The sequence below is a fragment of the Gracilinanus agilis genome, chromosome 5 (genome assembly GCF_016433145.1).
Source record: "Gracilinanus agilis isolate LMUSP501 chromosome 5, AgileGrace, whole genome shotgun sequence".
NCBI lineage: Eukaryota > Metazoa > Chordata > Mammalia > Didelphimorphia > Didelphidae > Gracilinanus > Gracilinanus agilis.
In genome coordinates this window covers 136943386-136964307 of record NC_058134.1, presented here as the reverse complement: position 1 = coordinate 136964307, position 20922 = coordinate 136943386, and the positions used below count along the sequence as shown (strand labels likewise).

General features: G+C 36.1%; 1 protein-coding gene across 2 annotated transcripts in view; it reads right to left on the bottom strand.

The window, feature by feature from the left end:
- The window catches only part of CTTNBP2 (cortactin binding protein 2), a 191013-nt gene that overhangs the window by 50106 nt on the left and 119985 nt on the right, over positions 1 to 20922 (bottom strand). For both annotated transcript variants that reach the window (XM_044677510.1, XM_044677511.1), the window contains exons 9-14: positions 18919 to 19036; positions 15113 to 15388; positions 13714 to 13809; positions 12205 to 12284; positions 8838 to 8924; positions 8642 to 8741 (exon numbers count right to left, since the gene is read on the bottom strand). In XM_044677510.1, coding sequence (XP_044533445.1) covers positions 8642 to 8741; positions 8838 to 8924; positions 12205 to 12284; positions 13714 to 13809; positions 15113 to 15388; positions 18919 to 19036 — 757 coding nt within the window. The remainder of the gene's footprint in view (positions 1 to 8641; positions 8742 to 8837; positions 8925 to 12204; positions 12285 to 13713; positions 13810 to 15112; positions 15389 to 18918; positions 19037 to 20922) is intronic.

Below are 20922 nucleotides of genomic sequence, written 5' to 3'. Positions count from 1 at the left end.
CTGTATGTGGGATCTTCTTGGCAAAGGTACTGAAGTAGTTGTCATTTCCTTCCTTAGTGGATTAAGGTAAACAGAGGTTAAATGACCTGCCCAGGGTCACAAAGCTAGTCAGTATCTGAGGTTGGATTTGAACTCAGTCTTCCTGACTTTAGACCCAGCCCTCAAACACTGAGCCACCTACGTACCCCTTTATCATTTGCTGTTGCATTTGATTTTTAAAAAATCTGTCCTACTAACCTGATTCCTTATTTATTAGCCTTGGGTAAAAATTTGACTTAACTCATCAGCATCTTACTGATAGAACCATATGATTGTCTCCAGACAGCAGCAATGTGAGAAACTACATGCATTAAAAAATCGAATCTCATTAGTGTAAATGTTGTCTGTTTTACATCTTCTTAAAGTTTCTCTTTTTCAGGTTTAGTTTTCCCCCTCATTTTCTCAATTTTCACACTATTTATTTTAGATTTTTTAGAAACAGTACAATATTTCCTTTCCTTACCCAGCGAAGCAGGGAGACAAGCCCCAAGGGGTTCTCATTTCACATGCCAAGAGCCTAGTGTGCTTCCAGTCCTACAATCTGTCCTCTCTACTTGGAAGGTGCTCCTTTTTCACACCTATCTGTCAGTCCTCGTCTTTCTCCAAAATTTAACTCAAGTCCGATCAATTTCATGCTGTCTTCCCCATATGCCTTAGCTACTGGTGCTTTCACCTTCAAATATATGTATACTTATCTCTATACATATACTGCTACTCTCCTTTATGTCCATCAGAATTAAGATCCTTGAGGGAAGGGCAGCTAGGTGGCTCAGTGGATAGAGAGCCAGGCCTGGAGTCGGATGGACCTGGGTTCAAATTTGCCCTGAGAAACTTCCCAATTGTGTGAGCTTGGAAAATCAGTTATCCCCATTTGTCTAGCCTTTGCCCTTCTGTTTCAGAGTTGTTACTAAAACAGAAATGTATATTTTAAAAAAATGTCCTTGAGGGAAGGGAATGTATCATTTTTGTCTGTGTCCCCGGTATAGAGAACAGAGTAGATAAAATGTTTGTTGAAGTGAATTCCTGAAATACTGTAACTAGCTGTTTCCTACCTCCTCCTAATCTTCCAATCCCTTTTTCTGATTTTCACCCAGGCCAGAGATGAACAACCTTTTAGAGATGGAGTGCCAAGCTCCACCTCCCTTGCCCCCCACCAGACCTAGTGCCATGCTCCTCCCCCTACTGAGTGCCCGGGGCATCCTGCTTCACTCCAGGGGAGGGAGGAAGCACTCCCATTGGATTGTTGGATGGGGGGGGCAGGTGATTTAGTCAAGCTTGGGGAGAGGGAGAAGCGAGGGGCACAAGCACTCTCTTCTGCTCCCCAGTTATGTGAGCCATGACCCCTTCAAACCTAGTTCCTTTCCAAAGTGGAAAATGAGAGGACCTTGAAATTTTCAAAGTACACCCTCTTTAGCTACTATTCAAGGAACTAGAAGCCATTTCAAATGCAATGCATTATTGAGAAAGAAAGAAAAAGGTGGCCAGGGAAAAAAAGCAAAAAAGCCTCAGCTTATGGAAAACCCCTTATTTATAGGAAACCCTCAGGTTAAATGACATCATCCTGACACATTCACCCCATCACGGTCCAGCCTTCCTGAAGTGGGTATCCTTCAAATGAAGCTTTTTAGCAAATGGTTAAGGGTTGAAGTCAGGTTTTAATCTGGATACAGAGCTGGTTGGTGATGGCTACCTCTGCCAAGGCACTATTTATTGTGTTTTCCCTCAGGCGGGCATTTGTTAAATACCTATTTGGTGCCAGAGGTTTTTGCATTGGTAGAGGGGAATATTTAGTAGGTCCCTACAGAATCATAAGATACAGGAAGGAAAGGAGCCTCTACAAATCAATATATGATATGGACAAATGAACTGACTTTTAAGTAACCAGTCAATATTTATTAAGTGACTTTATTTATTAATGCAGATCTTACAAAAACTACACTAGGATTCTTTTTTGCCTTCAAGACTCTACTCAAATGCCCTCCTTCTATAGAAAATCCTTTTCTGATTCTTATAAATGGGTGTATTTTCACCCCAAATGATCATGTATCTCTTTTGTATAATCCTGTAGAGTATATTCATGCTTTTTAGAATGTAAGCTCCTGCTTTTGGATTTGTATCCCCAATGCCTATTACACTGCTGGTCAACAGAGTGGGCCCATAATAAATGCTTGCTGATGGATGATTGATTGAAAAACTTAGTTGAGCTCTTGCTTACCATAGGATTACCATAATACTGGAAAAAATAGAAAATAGGACAATTCAATGAGGCTTTCCTGTTCCCCCCCCCTCCCCGTTATTTTACTGAGTGGGTTAGAAAATCTGGAGTTTCCCTTTCTCATGAAGATAAAAAAAAAACAAACAACCTATGTTGTTTTCAAATGCTGCCTCAGACACCAACTAGCTATTGGCCTTAACCACATCACTTGACATCACTTTCCTCATCAGTAAAATGGAGATAATAATAAATAATAATAACAGTAGCACCAACTTCCCAGAGTTGTGAAAATCAAAGGAAATAACATTTACAGTATTTTGCTGACTTTAATGCTCTTTAGAAATGCTATTATTTTATTTTCATTGTGCAGCCTTAAGAAATTCATTTTTAATCACACAATTGCCATTATTATTCATTAGCATGTTGCTACCCTATACTTTGAGCCTGTGCTTAATAGGTTCTAGGAGTAAGAAGGTAATTCCAATTCTCTTATTGGGTTTTGAACTCAGCTTCTACTGAATTGTCCCTCATATTTAATTGACTTGCAATACTCCTACAACTCCTGCCTTTAGCATTGTTTCTTGCCCTTTCTTTCTTTTGACTTCTCTGCTACCATTCTGGATACTTCATTATTTCTTCATGGTGGGTCCCCTAACAGCAATGGGCCCCTGACACCTACTCTTGTGACTCACTTAATAAAGCAAGGGAGTCAATGATCCATCCCTGTGTCTCATAGCCCTTGGAAGTACTTTACCAATTTATTCCCTTTTCCCTTCAGCATAGGAAGGTAAAGAAGGTATATAATCTCATCAACTCTGTGCTAGAGCCTCAATTAAAATTTATAGCCCCTAAAATTCCAGTCTGTGGTTTCATCACTTCTCAGCTTCTGTGAAACTTTCTTGGTTCTGCAGTTAACTTTATTGCTCAGGACTAATGCTGAAGTTTCCTTCAGAGGCAGAAAAAAATTGGAGATTTTTGGCACTTGTTATGTTACTGAGATAAATACAGATGACATAGGGGATAAAATGTTGGACTTGGAGTCATGAAAAACCAGAGTTCAAATCATGTCTTTCACATTTATCAGTTATATGATTCTGAGTAAGCCACTTAACCACTGTCAGCCGCGATTTCCTTATTTTTACAATGGGGATAATAGTAGTACCTACCATATAGGATTGTTGTGAGGATCAGATAAGATCACATATGTAAAGTGCTTCACAAACCTTAAGAATCTATACAAATATTAGCTCTTATTTTTGAAGGAAAAACACATACCTTACCCTTGTATGTAAAATGTGTAATTTTATTGCACAAATAATGAAGTCACAGGTTGGAGACCTCTTTCATTATATTATTCCCTTCCTCAAAAAAAATTACTAAATCAAATCCATGTAAGTCTGATAGGCCTAAAGGCTTTCCATCAGTTATTCCATGAGAAAGAGCATGGTTCATTGGAAAGAATACTGGATTTGGAATTAGAAGCTCAGCTCTTCTACTTAACCATCTGTGTGACTGTGGGTGATTTAAACTCTCTTATTTTTTTATTCTTTACCTGTAAATTCTGAGGGCCTCCCCAGATCTTTGTTCTTATGATCATTCCTCCCATACTTCTCCAATATTTTTTCTCGGGATCCTGCCATATGGTTCCTCTAACTCTAGTCAGGCTTGCTGTCTCCAGAATCAGCTGATTATTTCTCTGGAGAGCTTTTATCCATTCTCTTTACTAATGCTATCCCTTGAATCCATTAAAACCCAGCTTATTAGATGTATACCCCAGCAAACTCTTCCCGATAAATTCTATCCCTGAGTACAATTAAATTAATATCCATGTTCTCTATTGTTTTTGCTTTTAAATTGTTCTTAGGATCAGAGCTGGAAAGGGCCTTAGAGGCTCAGACCCTTTCTCTATGATTTGATACCAGAATGGATCCATGAACTCATCACTGAACAAACATTTATTAAATGCCTACTATAAACCAGGCACTAAACGAGGTGTCAGAGATACCACACTGAAAACAATCCCATCAAAATGAGTCCTTCCAGCAGAGCATTTCAAACCTATTTTTTATTCCATCTCAGTGCGTGAGATTTGCTATGTGGCTTCCTCGATGTGCTCAAGGTCTTCCTCTAGTTCTTTTAATGTGTGGCTACACCAGAAGAGCCATCTATTTATTATTGGTCATTCTCAATGTGTGATCAACCTCCTTTCCAATCACTTATTTCTTGGATCCTATCTTTTATATCACTTCTTATGCATTAGTTATTCTTGGTCATATATTTCAGGCTGATCCCATCATACTTTTCTCCAATTATCTTTGGGTCTTTTGCTTTTTGATTCTTAGACTATAATGTACCATGATTAGTAGCCACATGGAATCATCCAAACAATGCTGGTATTAAAAAGATAGGATCTGCTTTAAAGAAGCTACTTGATATTATTGATGGTACTATATAAATTCTAGCCCTCTCTTTTTCTCCTCTGCAGAGGAGGAGCATGATGCAGAATAAAGAACACTCAAATTCTGAGTCAGAGGAACTGAGTTTTAATCCAGCCTCAGTCTTTAGGCAACGTACTTAATATCTCTGGGTTTCAATTTCCATATCTGTAAAACCATATTGCTAAATTTCCTTTAACTCTAGATCTTACTGAAAACTGCCCAGTTGAATTGCCTTTTCAAGATTTACATATCAGTGACAGCTCAGTGGATATCCATGTCCAGCTGCATATCCTAGAACAGACAGTAAGTATTCTTCATCCACTTTGTTTATCCTGTGTGAATCTTTATATCAAATTCTTGAGTCTTTCCACAGTAGGAATGTAATAAATGTTTGTTGAATTGAACTGAAATGCAAATGATGGAGGCAAAGATGCTAACATTTTTCTTCATGATGTCTTATATCCCACCCACCAGGAGATATCTTTACTCAGTTTAGAAGTCTTGTCCTTATAGGTATAATTAAGGTAGGAGGACTAGATTTTTAGGACATAGTGCACCTATCATCTAGGTTCCCAGGATAAACATTATGGGTTATAATTCTCAGTGTATCATTAAAAGGTGTTCCTATGCCTTATTTGAGTCAAGGATTCACATAACTTGTATCTGTTAAATTACTAGAAGAGGCAAAAGAAGACCTAACTTGGTAGAAACTAACTGAGAGAGATAATGAATATAAGTTAAACACTTAATAAGGGACTACTAATGCCAAAGTGATGGAAAAATTAGATTAGATAACGGGGAAAAGATTATGATATCAATGCCCAAATTTTTCTAAGGAGTATTGGTTCAGTGGTAATTGAGGGACAATAAAATTTAATTATCTGTTGAAAATAAAGCTCCCACTTGAAATTGAGTATTTCCCTATTTCTGGTATGCTTATTTGGATTTGAACTTCAAGGTGAAGTTAGCATATATTATGTGTAGATGATCATTTGTAAAAGGCATCAGTAAGAACTGGTGAGGACTTAGGTATGATGAGATATATACAAGGAAAGAAGCCAAGGTGTTGTGCTGAACTGAGATAAGAGGGGACTTTTTAGACTGAGATTCATTTTGGAGAAGGGACATTAAGTGAAAACATCCAGAGAGGGATGATCAGTATGTTGAAGGAACTTGAGATCACACATAGGAAGACTGTTGGAAGTAATTGGGGGTCTTCAGCCTAGGGAAGAGAAGACTTAAATGAACAAATAATAATGTCCAATATATTTGAAGGAATATGAATGAAGGATCATTATATTTGTTCTAAACAGCCCCAGAGGGCAGAATTAGATGCAGAGGATGGATGTCACAAAGAGATAAATTCAAAGAAGGAAAACCCCCCCAAACAAACAGGATCACTAATCCAAACAGAGTAGGCTCCTCCAACACTGGAGTTCTTTGAGAAAAGGTTGGAAGGATATTCATTGAGAATGTTAGAGTTGGGATTCTTATTCAGATATTTGTTGGACTAAATGTCCTCTGGAGTCCCTTTCAACTCTGAGACTGATTTATTTTCCCCATCTACTTTGTAAATATATTGAACAAGTATGATGCTATGTATTTTCCTTAAAAAAGCATTGGAAATATAAAGGTATTTGTTTCCCATATAGGAATTAAAAAAAATAAAAACAATTGACTTAAAGTTTTACTCTTATTGAACTACCATATCAAATGACAGTGTAAGTCCATTAGTTTTAGGTGTTTCTGCCAGGAGAACATTGCAAATACTTTAATTATTCAAGGAATGCATCAGTTAAATAAAAAGATCTCTTTCCAAACAGACACTGGGAGTTTTTTTTTAATATACATTAAAAATAAACATGGAATCTAAGGACTAAAAATTATCTGTCATCTTTGAGGGGATCTGTACGAGACACTGAGAGAGAACAGAAATTAGTTCCTGGAGACACCTCGACAGTTAATTGTTATGAAGAAAGAATATTCGAGAGGCTTGAACAGTTAACTCTCTTGGAGAAAGGAACTGTGATTGACAGTTAACTGACACCGGAGAAGGAGTATATTAGAGGCTTGGAAAGTTTTATTGTCATCCTTGAGAGAGTCTGAAGAGTCATTCTGAGGAAATTGAATGTAACTGATTTTCATTTCTGATAAGAATTGAACTGAGCTAACTTATTTTTAAGAGAAGGAAGACATTTTTTGGAGATCCTGAGGAAAATTTCTGAGAGAAACTAAGACATATTAATCACTATTCAGACCCAAACTAACATAAGTGTTTTTTTCTTAGAAGAGATGTGCAATCTGACAATCCAACTGACAAGTCTAAGCAAAACTGAGTATAATAACATTTTGAGATGATATGATTTAACCATATTCTAAAGAGAATAAATTATATGAGTGTGGTTCCAATATTATGGAGGAGTCAGAATTTATAGAGAGAGAATTCTAGCCAATAACTTCATTTGACTACTCTTCCGGGGCACACAGCTAGCTCTGGCTTTCTTACAATTGCTACAAGATTTCAATATTTGTTTCTGTCTTTGCATTATTTATTACCATTATTATGATATTGTTGTTTATTTTTCTTCATATCCCCAGCAGTTACTCTAGTTCTTTGCACATACTAAGTGCTTCATAAACGCTTACTGATGGATTAGTCTAAGCCTGGACATTTACAGTTTGAGATTGAGAAAGGGAGACAATTTATGGGAAAAGAAGTTTCCACACACTTATCAGGGCAGGGCCCTAGGGCTGATAAATTACTGAGAGATTTTAAGGAATTTCTGAGATAATGTCAGATCATAGTTACTAAGAACCCATTAAGAGAAAAAGGATGCATAAGGTAATAAGTCAGGAGCAGAATGAAGGGAGGCTATCAGGATATTTGTCCCAGAGAATACTCAAGAGCTTTTGGTCATATTCTATAACACAATATACACACACCTACAAAAAAGGTCTCACATATGGAACTGTCAGATGTTAGTTTTAGGTGTTTCTACCAGGAGAGCATTGCAAATACTTTAATTATTAAACGAATCATCAGTTAAATAAATGAATTAAAGGACTAAAAGAGACTAAATGAAGCATTTTTCTTCACAGTAAGGAATCCCCAGTTCAATTTTCAAATAAATAGCCTACTTCTGAAGCCAAATGCAATAGTGGCCATTATTGCAAAAATAGTATTCAAAGTGATTAGACTTAAGAGGCAACATTAGCCAAGGGGAAAAGCACTGATTTTTAAAGTGGAAGGTGGGTTTTAATTCTAGTTTGGCATTTTTTTAAGTCCTTTTCAGTTGTGTTTGACACTTCATGATGGAGTTTTGTCATTCCTTCTTGCACTCAACAAATGAGGAAACTGAGGTAAACAGGGTGAAGTAACCTGCCCAGGATAACATAGCTACTAAGTGTCTGAGATCTGATTTGAACTCAGGAAGATGAGGCTTCCTGATTCCAAGTTCATTGCTCTATTTACCACCCCACCTACTTGCCCCCCTAGCTTGGCTACTTAATAATTATGTGATTTTGAGGAAGCCTCTAAACCTATTTAAATCTTGGTTTCTTCAGATTCAAAATGGGATTAATAATACTTGCCCCATATATGTTACAATGTCATTTGCTAAATAAGATAAATAATGTAACTTCTTATTTCAATAGAATGTAAATCCCAAGGGAAAATCTGCTCTCCAAAACTGGATAAGAGTAATCAGCAATATTCGAAAAGGCCAAAGAGAAAGAAAAAACAAACCAACCCGGGCTCCTAACTGATTAACAAAATTACACTTACACAGATCTGATCTGTCATGTTTCTTAAGAGCTCACTTGACAGAGGTACCTTTGTCTTAAGGGCTTCTGAATAGCCAAAACTGCGACTGAAATTTGCTGGGGGCTATAGAAAGCTTTTCATCAATAAGTCATATAAAAAAATCGATATCTACTGAAATAGTCTTACCACTACTGATGAATAACTTGACTAGCTGATGCTTAGAGAAATCAGCATCCACTTCAGCTCTCACTATTTCACAGGTGAATCCTGCAGCTCTTTGTTTTTGCTATGGTAAAAAAAACAAAAAACAAACTGAGTTTCACTAAAGCTGCATACCCTCTAATTTCCAAAGGAAGATGGTGGGTATGCAGGCTGTCAGTACCTTCATGCAGAGTGCAAGCTGATGTGCTATGTAGTCTTGCAAGCTTCCTTCTGGGCCATGAAAGATAACGTTATGATATTGCTCAACCTGTTGAGAAATTAAGGGAACATAACTGATGAAAATGTCACAATGGTAGCAAAATGTATGTATGTAAATAAAACATTTTCTATTATATATGTACACATATATGCATAGATATAGATCTATTTTTACATTTAATATTGGTTGTTTGTGACCTTTAGTTATGGATGAGGATAGAAAGAAAAGTAGAGCCTGCTTCTTTGTTTCCTCCTCTACCCTATTCCTAAGAGCAAAATGTGAATCATGGTTCAGTCCAATGTCTTTTTCAGGTGCTAAACAAATGTTTGTTGAATTAATCCCAATTTATGATGAAAAATTCTACTTGGACGTCCTAAAAGTTGGAGGAAAACATACTGAAAATAATGTCAACAAGTGAAATCAGAGACAGGTTTCCAAGACTTGCCAAATAGCTTAGCCTTGAGTTTTACAAATATATTGCTTAGTTTATCTTGGTTCCTTGTTATCTGAATTGATGAGAGTGTCTCAGTTCAGAAAACAAGAGTGTTCCATTCATTATCGCCATCCTGTCACAGTGCTTTCAGAGTCTGAAGATTGATGCTGGGATGATATAACAGCTCGGTATCCAATCTCGGAGATAAGATGTCTTCAATTTCAACACCTCATTTGTTCTCAGATTGTAGGTTGGCTGGCATTGAAGGCAGGCAACATTCGATTCGAATGTTCAATAAAAGGGTCATTGAGGAACAGCAAGTCCTTTGTGTTTACATAAATGCTGTACACTTTCAGAACACTCACTAAGTCATACAACCTATTATCAGACACCCTCTTCAATTCAGTGTAATTGTTGTACAGAGCAGCACCTTCCCTTTTATCAAAATGTGTGTGTGTGTGTGTGTGTGTGTGTGTGTGTGTTGGAAATTGTTCAAGATTTGACTTAGAGTCCTCAAATTACTGGTGGCCATTTTCCTGCAACAAAAATGATCCTCAATTCCATTTCTCTTACCAGGGAACAGATCTATAATTACCGCATTACTTCCAGAGAGTTCATGTTTTAGACACACAGAATACAAACAGTTTGTGCTGCCAGGACAGGAATCTTTTGATTAAGCATTTGGATGCCTTAATTGCATCCCCAAATTGCCTTCTTTCTCCATACAAATGATCACATCTAAAAAGCTTCATTGCTATCATTCAAATGTCCCATTACCTATCTGATGACATTTTTCTATGTCTATAACACAACTGCATGTGTTTTCCATTTATTCTGTGCAATATGGCTAGTTGCTGGCAGGATCAGCACTGATTACTTTTAATCTGATATCTTTAGAATCTATTCATGAACATCTGATTACATTTCAATTAGTTTCCCTGAATCAACTGACTTCTGGAATAAAAGGAATAGATTAACACCAACACTATGTTATTCTTAGTTTTTTTTCCCCTTCTTCCCCTAGAATCAATGACTTTCTTCAGAATAGATGCTATTAAAGAATATAAAATGTTGGTGATTATTTTGGATTTTATATTCATAATGTTACAGGACTCCAAATATTTCTGAACAAAACCTTCCTCTTCTCTTAGGATTTTTTTCTGTCCAAGAGGAAGATTTGGGTCAGGTTTTGATGACCCAGTAAGCTTGAAAAATAATAATAGAAAATGCGTTTTACAAAGTCAATAAAAGTGCGATAATTCAAACCTAATATTTCATGTTTCATAGCTTATAATTTCATTCTAAACTTGTCTGACATTCTAATTTAAAGAACTGATTTATTCATTACTTGAAATCCACTCACAATACACAGATACAAAAATATGATGGATTCATATAAAATTCCTCAATGAAAAATTGAAACAGTTAGAGTTTAGGAAATAAACAAGCAGAAAGATGCCCTCCATCAGAAAAAGCTAAAGCCTCATCTTTGCTTCTAAGAATCCAACAAACATTTCATGAGAATTTGTCTAAGCAAGCCACTGTTTTACGTCCTTGAGATACGCAGACAAATACTAAATGATCCCTGCCTTCAAGAAGCTTACAATTTATATGGAGTAATCACAAAAGTCAACCAGTGTGACTTACTCACTGTGGAGTAGTAATATGGGAAGTGAGTTTCTCCCTTGGTAGCCTAGGCTTTTGAATCCTGGGGATTCAAGGATAAGAACAAACCTGGCTAGCCACACACTGGGAGATTCTCTCACTTTTTGGTCCTCCAGCTGCATTTGTCATAGGAACCAGCATTTCTAGTTCACAGCACTGGGAACAATATCCCCAAGTCCCTTCTAAACTTAAAAAGGCAAAACCACTGCTTTACACTTATTATAGCTAAAATATCACTCTTTGAAGCAGCTTGATGGCACAGTAGAGCACCAGGAATGGAATAAGTAAAGTTCATTTTCCTGAGTTTGAATATGGCCTCAGACACTTAGTATCTGTGTGACCCTGTGCAAGTCACTTACCCCTATTTGTCTCAGTTCCTCATTTGTAAAATGAGCTGGAGAAGGCAAAAAATATTTTTTCCAAGAAAACCCCAAAGGAGGTCATGACTAAATAATGATGATATATTTTTGACAGGTCACATTTTTCTTTTTAGCTGCTTTCTGACCCTATTTGTATACTTTATAAGAGAGAGGCACTGTGAATAAAGTTCTATGACCATAGTTTCTTCAGGAAACCTTTCCTGATTTCTCTTAATTCTAGTGCCTTCCTTCTATTGATTTCTTCTAATCTATCCTGTCTGTTGCTTGTTTGTATGTATCTCACCCACTGAATTATGACGTAGGATCTGTCTTTTGTGTTTCTTTGCATCCCCAGAGCTTATAAGGCACAGTGCTTGGCACATCGTAGGCACTTCATATTTATTGACTGATCAGGCAATAGCAGGTACAAACCTGACATAAATCTGCCTCTTAGAAAAAATCCTGAGAGAAGAGAAAGGTTTTGTTCAGAAATATTTGGAGTCCTTGTAACATTGTAACATAAAATCCAAAATAATCACTAACATTTTACATATATAATAATTACAAATATTAATTCTCATTTTCACAATGCTTTAAAATTTATCTAGTGCTTTCCTGAAATTAATCCTGTGAGGTGGGTCATGCAAGTTTTATTATGACCATTTTACAGAGGAGAAAGCTGAGGCTCCAAGATGTGAGGTGGCTTGTTTAGATCTCATAGATACTAAATGTCAGCTGGAATTCAACACCAGCCTTTAATTCTCCAAGATGCTGCTTTCTATTATCCCAAACAACCTCTTCCTTATGAGAACACACTGCGACAGATGTTGGTTACAGGAACTATGGACATGCCAACAGGTCGCACACCTACCAATCGGAGGTAGTTCTGTAGCATCTGGAGAGGGATCATGGATGCATAAGTCACACTGCTGAGGCAGCCTTCTTGAGGACCTTTGGAAAATAATGCAGAGCAAAGATATCTATTTTTTATTGTTATTAAAAAAAGAGATGAAGCACATAAAAATTTAAATGTTTCCCAATGACAAGAGCCGAATCCAATTACGTAACTATAATACACAAGAACTTCATCATCGTCATACAGCGTTGTAAGGTCTACAGAGTTCTTTATATATACATTATGTTGTCCAAGCCCCAGAGTAACCCTGTGAAACCCATTTTATAGGTTAGGTAAACTGAGGGAAAGAGAGTATGACTTCCTTGTCCAGGGTCCCACAATCAGTGAGTTTCTGAGACCCAGATTTGAATTCAAGTTATCCAATTCACAGTTCAGCACTCAGTCTCTCTATGATGCCACTTAACTTCTTTATATCAGACAATGCTAATTTTATAACAAAAAGTGCTGTCTGACCAGGAGGTCCAAGTTCAGGATTAGCCACCCACATGGGGAGCTCAGCACAAACTTTCTTCATGGTTTTCACAAAGGTACTTCCCCCTTAATCTAGAAGCCTGAGTTAAGTGCCCATTCTATTTCACATTAGGAATCTTAGAGAATATATATTTGTTGATTAAAAATAGATATTAAAATTTCACCAGGTAAAACCCTCCCTTCAAATTTAGAATGAATATGAAATATATTTCTGATTCTTTTGACTATTTAAAGTCTTAGTGAAGAATCCCTCCTGAAATGAAGAGCTACGTGAAGACTCAAAAAATTACTGACTTTATCAATGTGCTTTCATTTTAAAGTCTAAGTAATCAATGTATAAAAGTTTAACAACCAATAGATATCAAGTACCTACTATATACCGTGGTCTACAGTTACAGACAAAACCAATGGTCTGTGATGTATTATTATGGATTGTATTTTAAAATTAACTTGTGAAGAATACTGTAAAATATTATATTTGGAAGGTTACTAACTTGAGTACATACATACTACCTAACTTAGTTTATATTCTTTGTTTATAACATGTTACATACTTAAGAGGTAGCCACAAATGGTATTTCTAAGAATATCTTCTATGATCCTTTCTTCACTAAATCCTAAAGGCCTTCCTCTAATTATCCCAAATGAAGGAGAGATTTTACAGGAATCAGAAACTAAAGAATGTAGTGCCATCTCAGGCCTTAAGACTGTGACTTTTTTTAAACTTGTTTTAATTACATATCTCAGATTCTCCTTTTCCATAGCAGAAGCACAAAAACATGATACAATTATTATACAATTCAGATTAAAATCCTTCTTGTAGAAAGGAAGCTCCCCTCAGACAGGATTTGTCTCACTTTTGTATTTTGAATCCCCAGTTAGTTCCTAGTGCAAACTGGCAATTAATGAATGCTTTTTGATTAACAAATTACTACAAAAAGAGTCGCATAGGAAATATTTTCTAACCATTGAATCAATGGCAAGAACCTTTACCTGAAAAAAACACAGTTATATGGTCAGCTTTATTCTTCCTCATGAAATCCCATGGTGACTGAGGCAAAATCTGGCCTATTGACCATGATATATTTCCTGGTTAAAAAAATTGAAGGGAAAAATATGTTATTGTTGTTATTGTTTTTATCATCATCATCATTATTGTTATTATTATGCATCATGAAATCAAATTCATAAGTCTATTTGATATTTGAGGATAGGTAATGATCTTGATTTTAATCAAACAAAAATAACTACAATAAGTGCCAGGTTAAACCTAAACACCTAAACAAGACCAATGTCACTGTTTGGCTACTTCAGATTCTTGATAACTGAAGACTATTCATTGGTAAGGCAGAACCTCAAGTCTTGGATAATGCTTAAAGCACTATATTTCATTACTCACCTTTGGACAGAGATAGTGAATTCAAGATGCACGTAATGTTGTGTATTTTTGTATATAATTAATGTAGAATTTTCATTGTTAGACTTTGTGGATACGGTTTGATTTTCAGTTCTTATTGGGAACAATTAAACAACAATTTAACTTGAATAAAAACAATTTAACTCAAAAAATAAAAATAACAAACAAAAAAGCACTATATTTCCTTCCCCATTAACCACTACTGGATGGGGGGGGGCACTAAAAATTGAGGCTCCATGATTTCAGATGGAACATGACTCAAAATGGTTGTAGCTAGAGGTAATAGCCAGCGTTAAAGGGCTAAGAAGACCATTCACTCTGCTATGTAAATAGTTCTACTAGAGATTAGGCAATTCCAAAAAGGTGCTCGTAAGCAAATTATCTTTTTTTTTTATTTTTAAACCCTTATCTTCTGTCTTAAATTTGATATTGATTCTAAGGAGAAGAGCAGGAAGATCTAGGCAATTGCGGTTAAGTAAATTGCCCAGAGTCACACAGCTAGAAGTACCTGAGACCATATTTGAACCCAGGACTCCTGTCTTCAGTCCTGGATCTCTATCCATTGGGCCACCTAGCTCTCCCAAGGCAGGTCTTCCTGACTTCAATTCTAGCACCCTACTACCACCATTGGACTTTCTCAAAATCTAAAATCAGAGCTGGATTTTGAGAATTTTTTTCTCAGGTTTATAAGATGGCACCAGTAATATAATGATTTAATCTGCAATCAGCTAGAAAAGCACCCTACAAAGTCTTATCAAGTGTTAGTATTTAAGCCTTATTTGAGGCACAAAAAAGCATTTTTAATATGAACAGATGACTTTATGTAGCAGACACATTATACAAGCTCAAGCTCCTCAGAGCCAGCAGCTTTTATAAAATGATGTAGAATGAGTTTAATTGGCAAATTAGACATGGCTATGCATATACCCTACAGATACAAAGGAGGCCCCCGATTTAACTTCTTTCTTTAGATACCTAGTTTGATGGATCGGATGCTGCTCAGATTTAGGCCAATGCTGGATTCAGTAGTGTTATTAAGTGTCAAGTCTTCTGGATTTCTCCATCCATCAGAAGAAACTGCCTGGAAATGGTTTGTCAAAGCTTGACTCATTGCTTTTGAAAGATCATCCCACGATGTCTGTTTGCGGATAATTAAAGCACATATTGTGTTTTCAGTTTCAAAATCATCAGGACCATAGTTGGCTGGCTGTTGTTCACTAATTGAAATCCTTAAGGGTATTTTAAGAGCATCTGTTAAGACAATCAGAGAATTTAAAGATAAAAATACGAGGGAAAGAAACAGCAGCAAAAAAAAAAAGATTAAGTAAGATTCTTAATAAAATTTATTATTCCAAAATCATTGTAACTATCAGAAGGTTTTAACTACCATTCAGTTAATTTTATGTGGAGCTGTATGTACTGTGATTGCCAACTTTCCTTTAACTCTGCCTTTCTCTCTAGTTATTTCTAAGCTTAAATCTGTAGGATCACACTATCACCTATATAGAGATCACTTTCATCTATATTCTCATCTTCATCATTTTGCTCTCATCCCAGTTAACAAAATCATTGATCTTAGAAAGCCAGAAGGGGTATCAGAAAATAATCTAGCACATGTCTTCATGTTCAGACAGATAACATTGGCCAAGAATTCACAGAAATAGAGGAAGGTGACCAGGACCCAGGTTTTCTGCCTCTTTTTATGGTGTTCTCTGTTATTTCAACCCCTCTTTGTTATCCCCAAACCCTCTTAATTCTAGTAGCTTCCCCCAATAATTATCTCATATTTATCTTGGACATAGCTTGCTTTGCATATATTTGTTTACGTGTCAACTCCCTTAGGGCAAGGATGTCTTTTGCCTCTTTTGATATCTCCAGCTTTTAGCACAATGTTTGGCATATAGAAAATGCTTAAGAAATGTTTATAGATTGATTGTGCTGTTAAAAATCTACATATGGATATCTTGCCAATATATCCAAAGCTGATCATCTTTCACAATTTCATATTCCTTATTTTTTCTATTAATACTCATCTCTCTGATTTCAAAGGCTTATAAATTTAGAGACTCATCTGACTCCTTTCTTGCCTTAGCCAGAGCCATTATTTATGCAGTTTTTCCTCCTAGATTTGCTCTTTTTTTTTCACTTTACCCTCTAAACTGAACTCTCTATAATCTTAATACCCAAATTGCTAATAATAGTTTCTTGATCAATCTCTTTGCTTTCAATCTCTTTCCCATTTCTTCCCCATTAGAGTGCCTAAATATTTTTTTTTCAAACACCATCTTTGTCATATCTTCCCCCTGCTCAATAATCTACAATGGCTTTCTTTTGCTGATCATTCTAAATCTAGGATTTTAAACCTGCAATTCTCACTCTTCCATCAGTTGTTCTCTCTAGCTGTTCTGAGCTCTGATCCCTTATTATTCTTCTGCAACACCCCTTTCTCTTACATAAGCTAAATCTCTTGCTACCTTCCATATCAACAACTAGGGAACAGCTTCCTTCCTTCACTTTTGTTTCCTTACTCAGAATTTACTTTCTCCTCTGTTCCAGTGACCCATTTAGATGACCTCATTCAAAACCCACTTCCCTCAGGAAATTTTCCTAGATCCACTCTACCATAACCTAGGATCAATGCCTGTCTCCACATCTCCTCCCTCTTAATTTTTTAAAAATGTATTGTGTGCTACATGCTGACTGGTGTTTGCCTTAGGCTTTTGTTGTTGTTTGTGTGTGTGTGTGTGTGTGTGTGTGTGTGTGTGTGTGTGTTGATTATTCCCAAAAGGATTCTATGTTTTGAGGTTCAAAGTTTCCTACCTTTTGCTTTTCCTTTGTAATTCTCTCCCATCAGAGTACAATGCACATGGGGAGTGCTCAGTGAATACATACTGACTTAATTTATTTCCACATGGCATAATTTAAATAATGAATTTTTAAGGTATCAAGAAGAAGTTCTTAAATAATGAAATGCTGGTTTCTTTGTTTTTCAGTTTCTTTCTTAGGTGAGCTTAAGACTACACTTTCTAAAAAGCTGATATATGAATAGAGAATCATTGCTTCTGAATAGAGGTTTCTATTTATATAAAAGGCTGACTCACCTTCTAAAAATGAACAATGACATAAATGTGTAGGACCTAGAAATCTAGTTTTCAAAAACATTTTAAGGAAAATTGTTCTGATAGCAAAACGAAGAATTTTAAGAGAACCTAGCATTCTCTTCCTATTATTAGTCCCCCAGAAATGTATTTTGTTCTTGTGTAGTCCATGCCATTTAGCTTTAATAATAAAGTCTTTTCTTGAATTGTTTTATTATACTCTTAACATCAAAATATAAACTGAAAAACACAAAAAGTTTTTGAAACTATATTTAAAATCAAACTCTCAGCATTTTTAGCTTAATGAAAATGTGAAAATTAACTTTGACATAGTAATATTGAACTCACCTAATCTGCTAGTATGCCTTTCTTTCCCTCTTATTTTCTGACTGTTTTATAGATTTTTGTTAGTCATTGTGGTTATTTATATGATTATGACTTCTACAGATATTTACTTTTGAATGTGCTTCTTCATTTTGCATCACTTTGTTGAGCTATACCCTTAACAGTTTAAATATGTTTGATCTCATCTCTCACTCCCTAAAAGAACAAAAGAATAAAAACCTATGAGGGTGAAATTAAAACCCAAGATTATTAGTTTGGGCTGCTGCTAGATGAAGACATTAGTGGAAAATTACAGTTACTTATGATTGATGGGGAAATGACATATATTAGGAGGGCAATTTCAAAAGATTAAGATCTTCTTCCACTCTGTGTAGATAAAAGAAAAACAATACAAAATCTAGCAATAACCAGGTATTGCTATGCAAAAATAATGCTGGTACAAAAGAGCCTAAATAAATATTAAAAATCAATTACATAATTAAAATAATTAACCAAATACATATTGAGGGTTAAGAGACCCTGGCCAACTCACTTAACTTCTCACCTATGAAAGTAATTTCTGAGGACGTATTCTACTAATTCAAAGATTGGTTATGTGGTACACCGATGGAGGGGGTTTCACAATGAGACTAATTGCCTCTGTTCCCTAATGTAGTCCTCCTGTTAGGGACTTTAGAGATTATCTATTACAACTCTTTCAGTCTAAAGATGAGGAAACTAAGGCCAAGAGAAGCAACTTACCCAAGATCATTCAGTGAGCCAATGGCTAAGGCAGTGATTCCCAAGTGGGTGCTACCACCCCCTGGTGGGTGTTGCAGCTATCCAGGAGAGTGGTGATGGTCACAGGTGCATTTATCTTTCCTATTAATTGCTATTACAATTTTAAAAATTTAATTTCCAGGGGGCTAAGTAATATTTTTTCTGGAAAGGGGGCGGTAGGTCAAAAAAATTGGGGAACCACTGGGCTAAGGCATCACTGCTGTCACACTACAGATCCAAACATTTATTAAGAAATCTGGGTAGAAAGAAGAAATAAGGAGTAGTAGTTTCTTAAACAGATATAAGTTTTCAGACTATTGAATTGAAAAAAAATACCCAACCTGCATGAATGGCAGGAATTTATTTTAATAGGGTCACTTTATAATTTCAAAACAGAGAGCAAATTTATTTAAAAATCAATGAAATAGTTTTGTATTACTTAAGAGTTCAAACAACCTATTTAGGCATTTAGAGGCTAATGAGAAAACTGCGGTTAAATCAATATCCTTTCCACTCTTCTCCCAGACTTCAGGATTGCAAATATTTCATTGTTTGAGAGAGCTATAAAGTGTCACTCACTCAAGTTTTCTAGGAGATGTTTGCAGTCATCAGTAGCAACATCATGCACAGTCCGATTGCACTTATCTCTCTTTTCCGCCTCAAGTCCACCATGGCTACACAAGATTTCTAGGCAGTTCTGGAATGAGAAGAGCTCTATTATTTGCTAGTTTTAGGAAATAAACTTGAGCGATATTCCCAAGAAGAATGCCAGTTGCTTGCAGGAAATTACCGGGAGGATCTTTCGTTTCTAGCTTGCCAAAATATGTGGAATTAGTCAATGCCAGCAAAGGCTGGAGGTGATAAGATAAAAAGTACCTCACTGGGCTGTGAATTATTGGGTCAAATGAATTTCACAAGAAAATCTCTCAAGTTTTGAACAATTAAAAATAAAATAAAGATTAAGCAGAATACTTTCTAATTCATTTGTGAGAAAACTCAAGTGAAGAAAGCCAGCAGAGATTCCATTCTATTCTCAATGCCAAGTTGAAAGCTGGGGGCAGCGGCATCCACCTTTACTACAATGGGACCCCACTGCCTGACTCATAGCAGCTCTCTATACAATTGCTCTAAAAAGATCTACATTTGTTAGATAAAACCCAACTACTGTGCTTCATTCACATTGCCATGTCTTCTGGAGAAGAGCTACAACAGATTTGGAAACAAAAGACACTGGCTGTACTCATGAAGGGCATAAACTCTGTCTTATTGAATTAGTTGGGCACTCCCATCATTTATCTGAATTCTGTCTGTCTTATAAGGTATCTGCTTACTAAACATATAATGCTGAAGATCGATCTGAGTGGCATCCTTTCAAAATGGAAGATGCTTCTCTCTATGAAGATCCTAAAATCTTTGAGTTCCAAAATGGTTAACTTCACTTTTTATGAAATTCTAGTAGACTCAGGAGATATCATCACAGGCTGAGAAACAGTCAGAGAGGGATACTTGATCTCACTCAGCAGCTACAGCCTTCCCCCTAAGGTTATATTTTCTCTGCTTTGTATTTATCTTTTATGAGCCTTCTAGTAAAATGCTGTCTCCACCACTAGAATCTAAGTTCTTTGAGGGCAGGGACAGTGGGAAAACACATCCACATATACAGACATTATTGCCATCAACTGTCATCTATCAAGAACCTGCTAAGGACTAGTAAGTGCTCAAACAAATATTTCTTGATTGACATTGGACTAACATACTCTCCTGACTCTATAGGATACATAAACACGTACCAGCTAAGTGGCTCAGTAGATTGAGAGCCAAGCCTAGAGATGGGAGGTCCTAGGTTAAAATCTGGCCTCAGACACTTCCTAGCTGTGTGACCCTGGGCAAGTCACTTAACCCCCAATTGCCTAGCCCATAGAATTGATTCTAAGGCATAAGGTAAGGGTTTTTAAAAAACCAAGCATCTCACAGGGTATTCTTTTATCCTCAAAGGATTATGATCTAGTTTGGAAAGCAATGCTAACACATAAAACAGACAAAAATACAGGAGTTCCATACAAGTCACATACAATAGAAGTAGTTGATGAAGGTACATAGGAGAGGCAGCATTTGAATTACAGATAGGATTTCAATGGACAGATAGGAAAGAAGTATCTTCCCAAGTGGTGAAAGAATATCATGCAAAGGAATGGATATGGTAATGAACACAACAAGCCTAAAAGCCTTTTTTAAAATACAGATATAAAATGTAGAATTTTTTTCTTTTTTTTTCTTTCTTTCTCCTTTTTTCTCTTTCTCTTTTGCAACACAGATGTGTTTAAAGTTGTTCTTTTGGGGATTACTACCAATGACAGGTAGTACAAGCTGCTATGTGTTAGCCAAAAAATAATTTATATTTAAGAAGGAAGCATAGTGATGATGATATTAATAATAATAATGACTAAGCCTTAATTGTTACCATTTCATGTTATTCTCACAACTGCACTGGAAGGTAGCTATTATTATTCTCACTTTTACATATGAGGAAATTGAGGGACAAAGAGATTAAGTGACTTGCCCAGGGTCACACAGCTAGTGAGA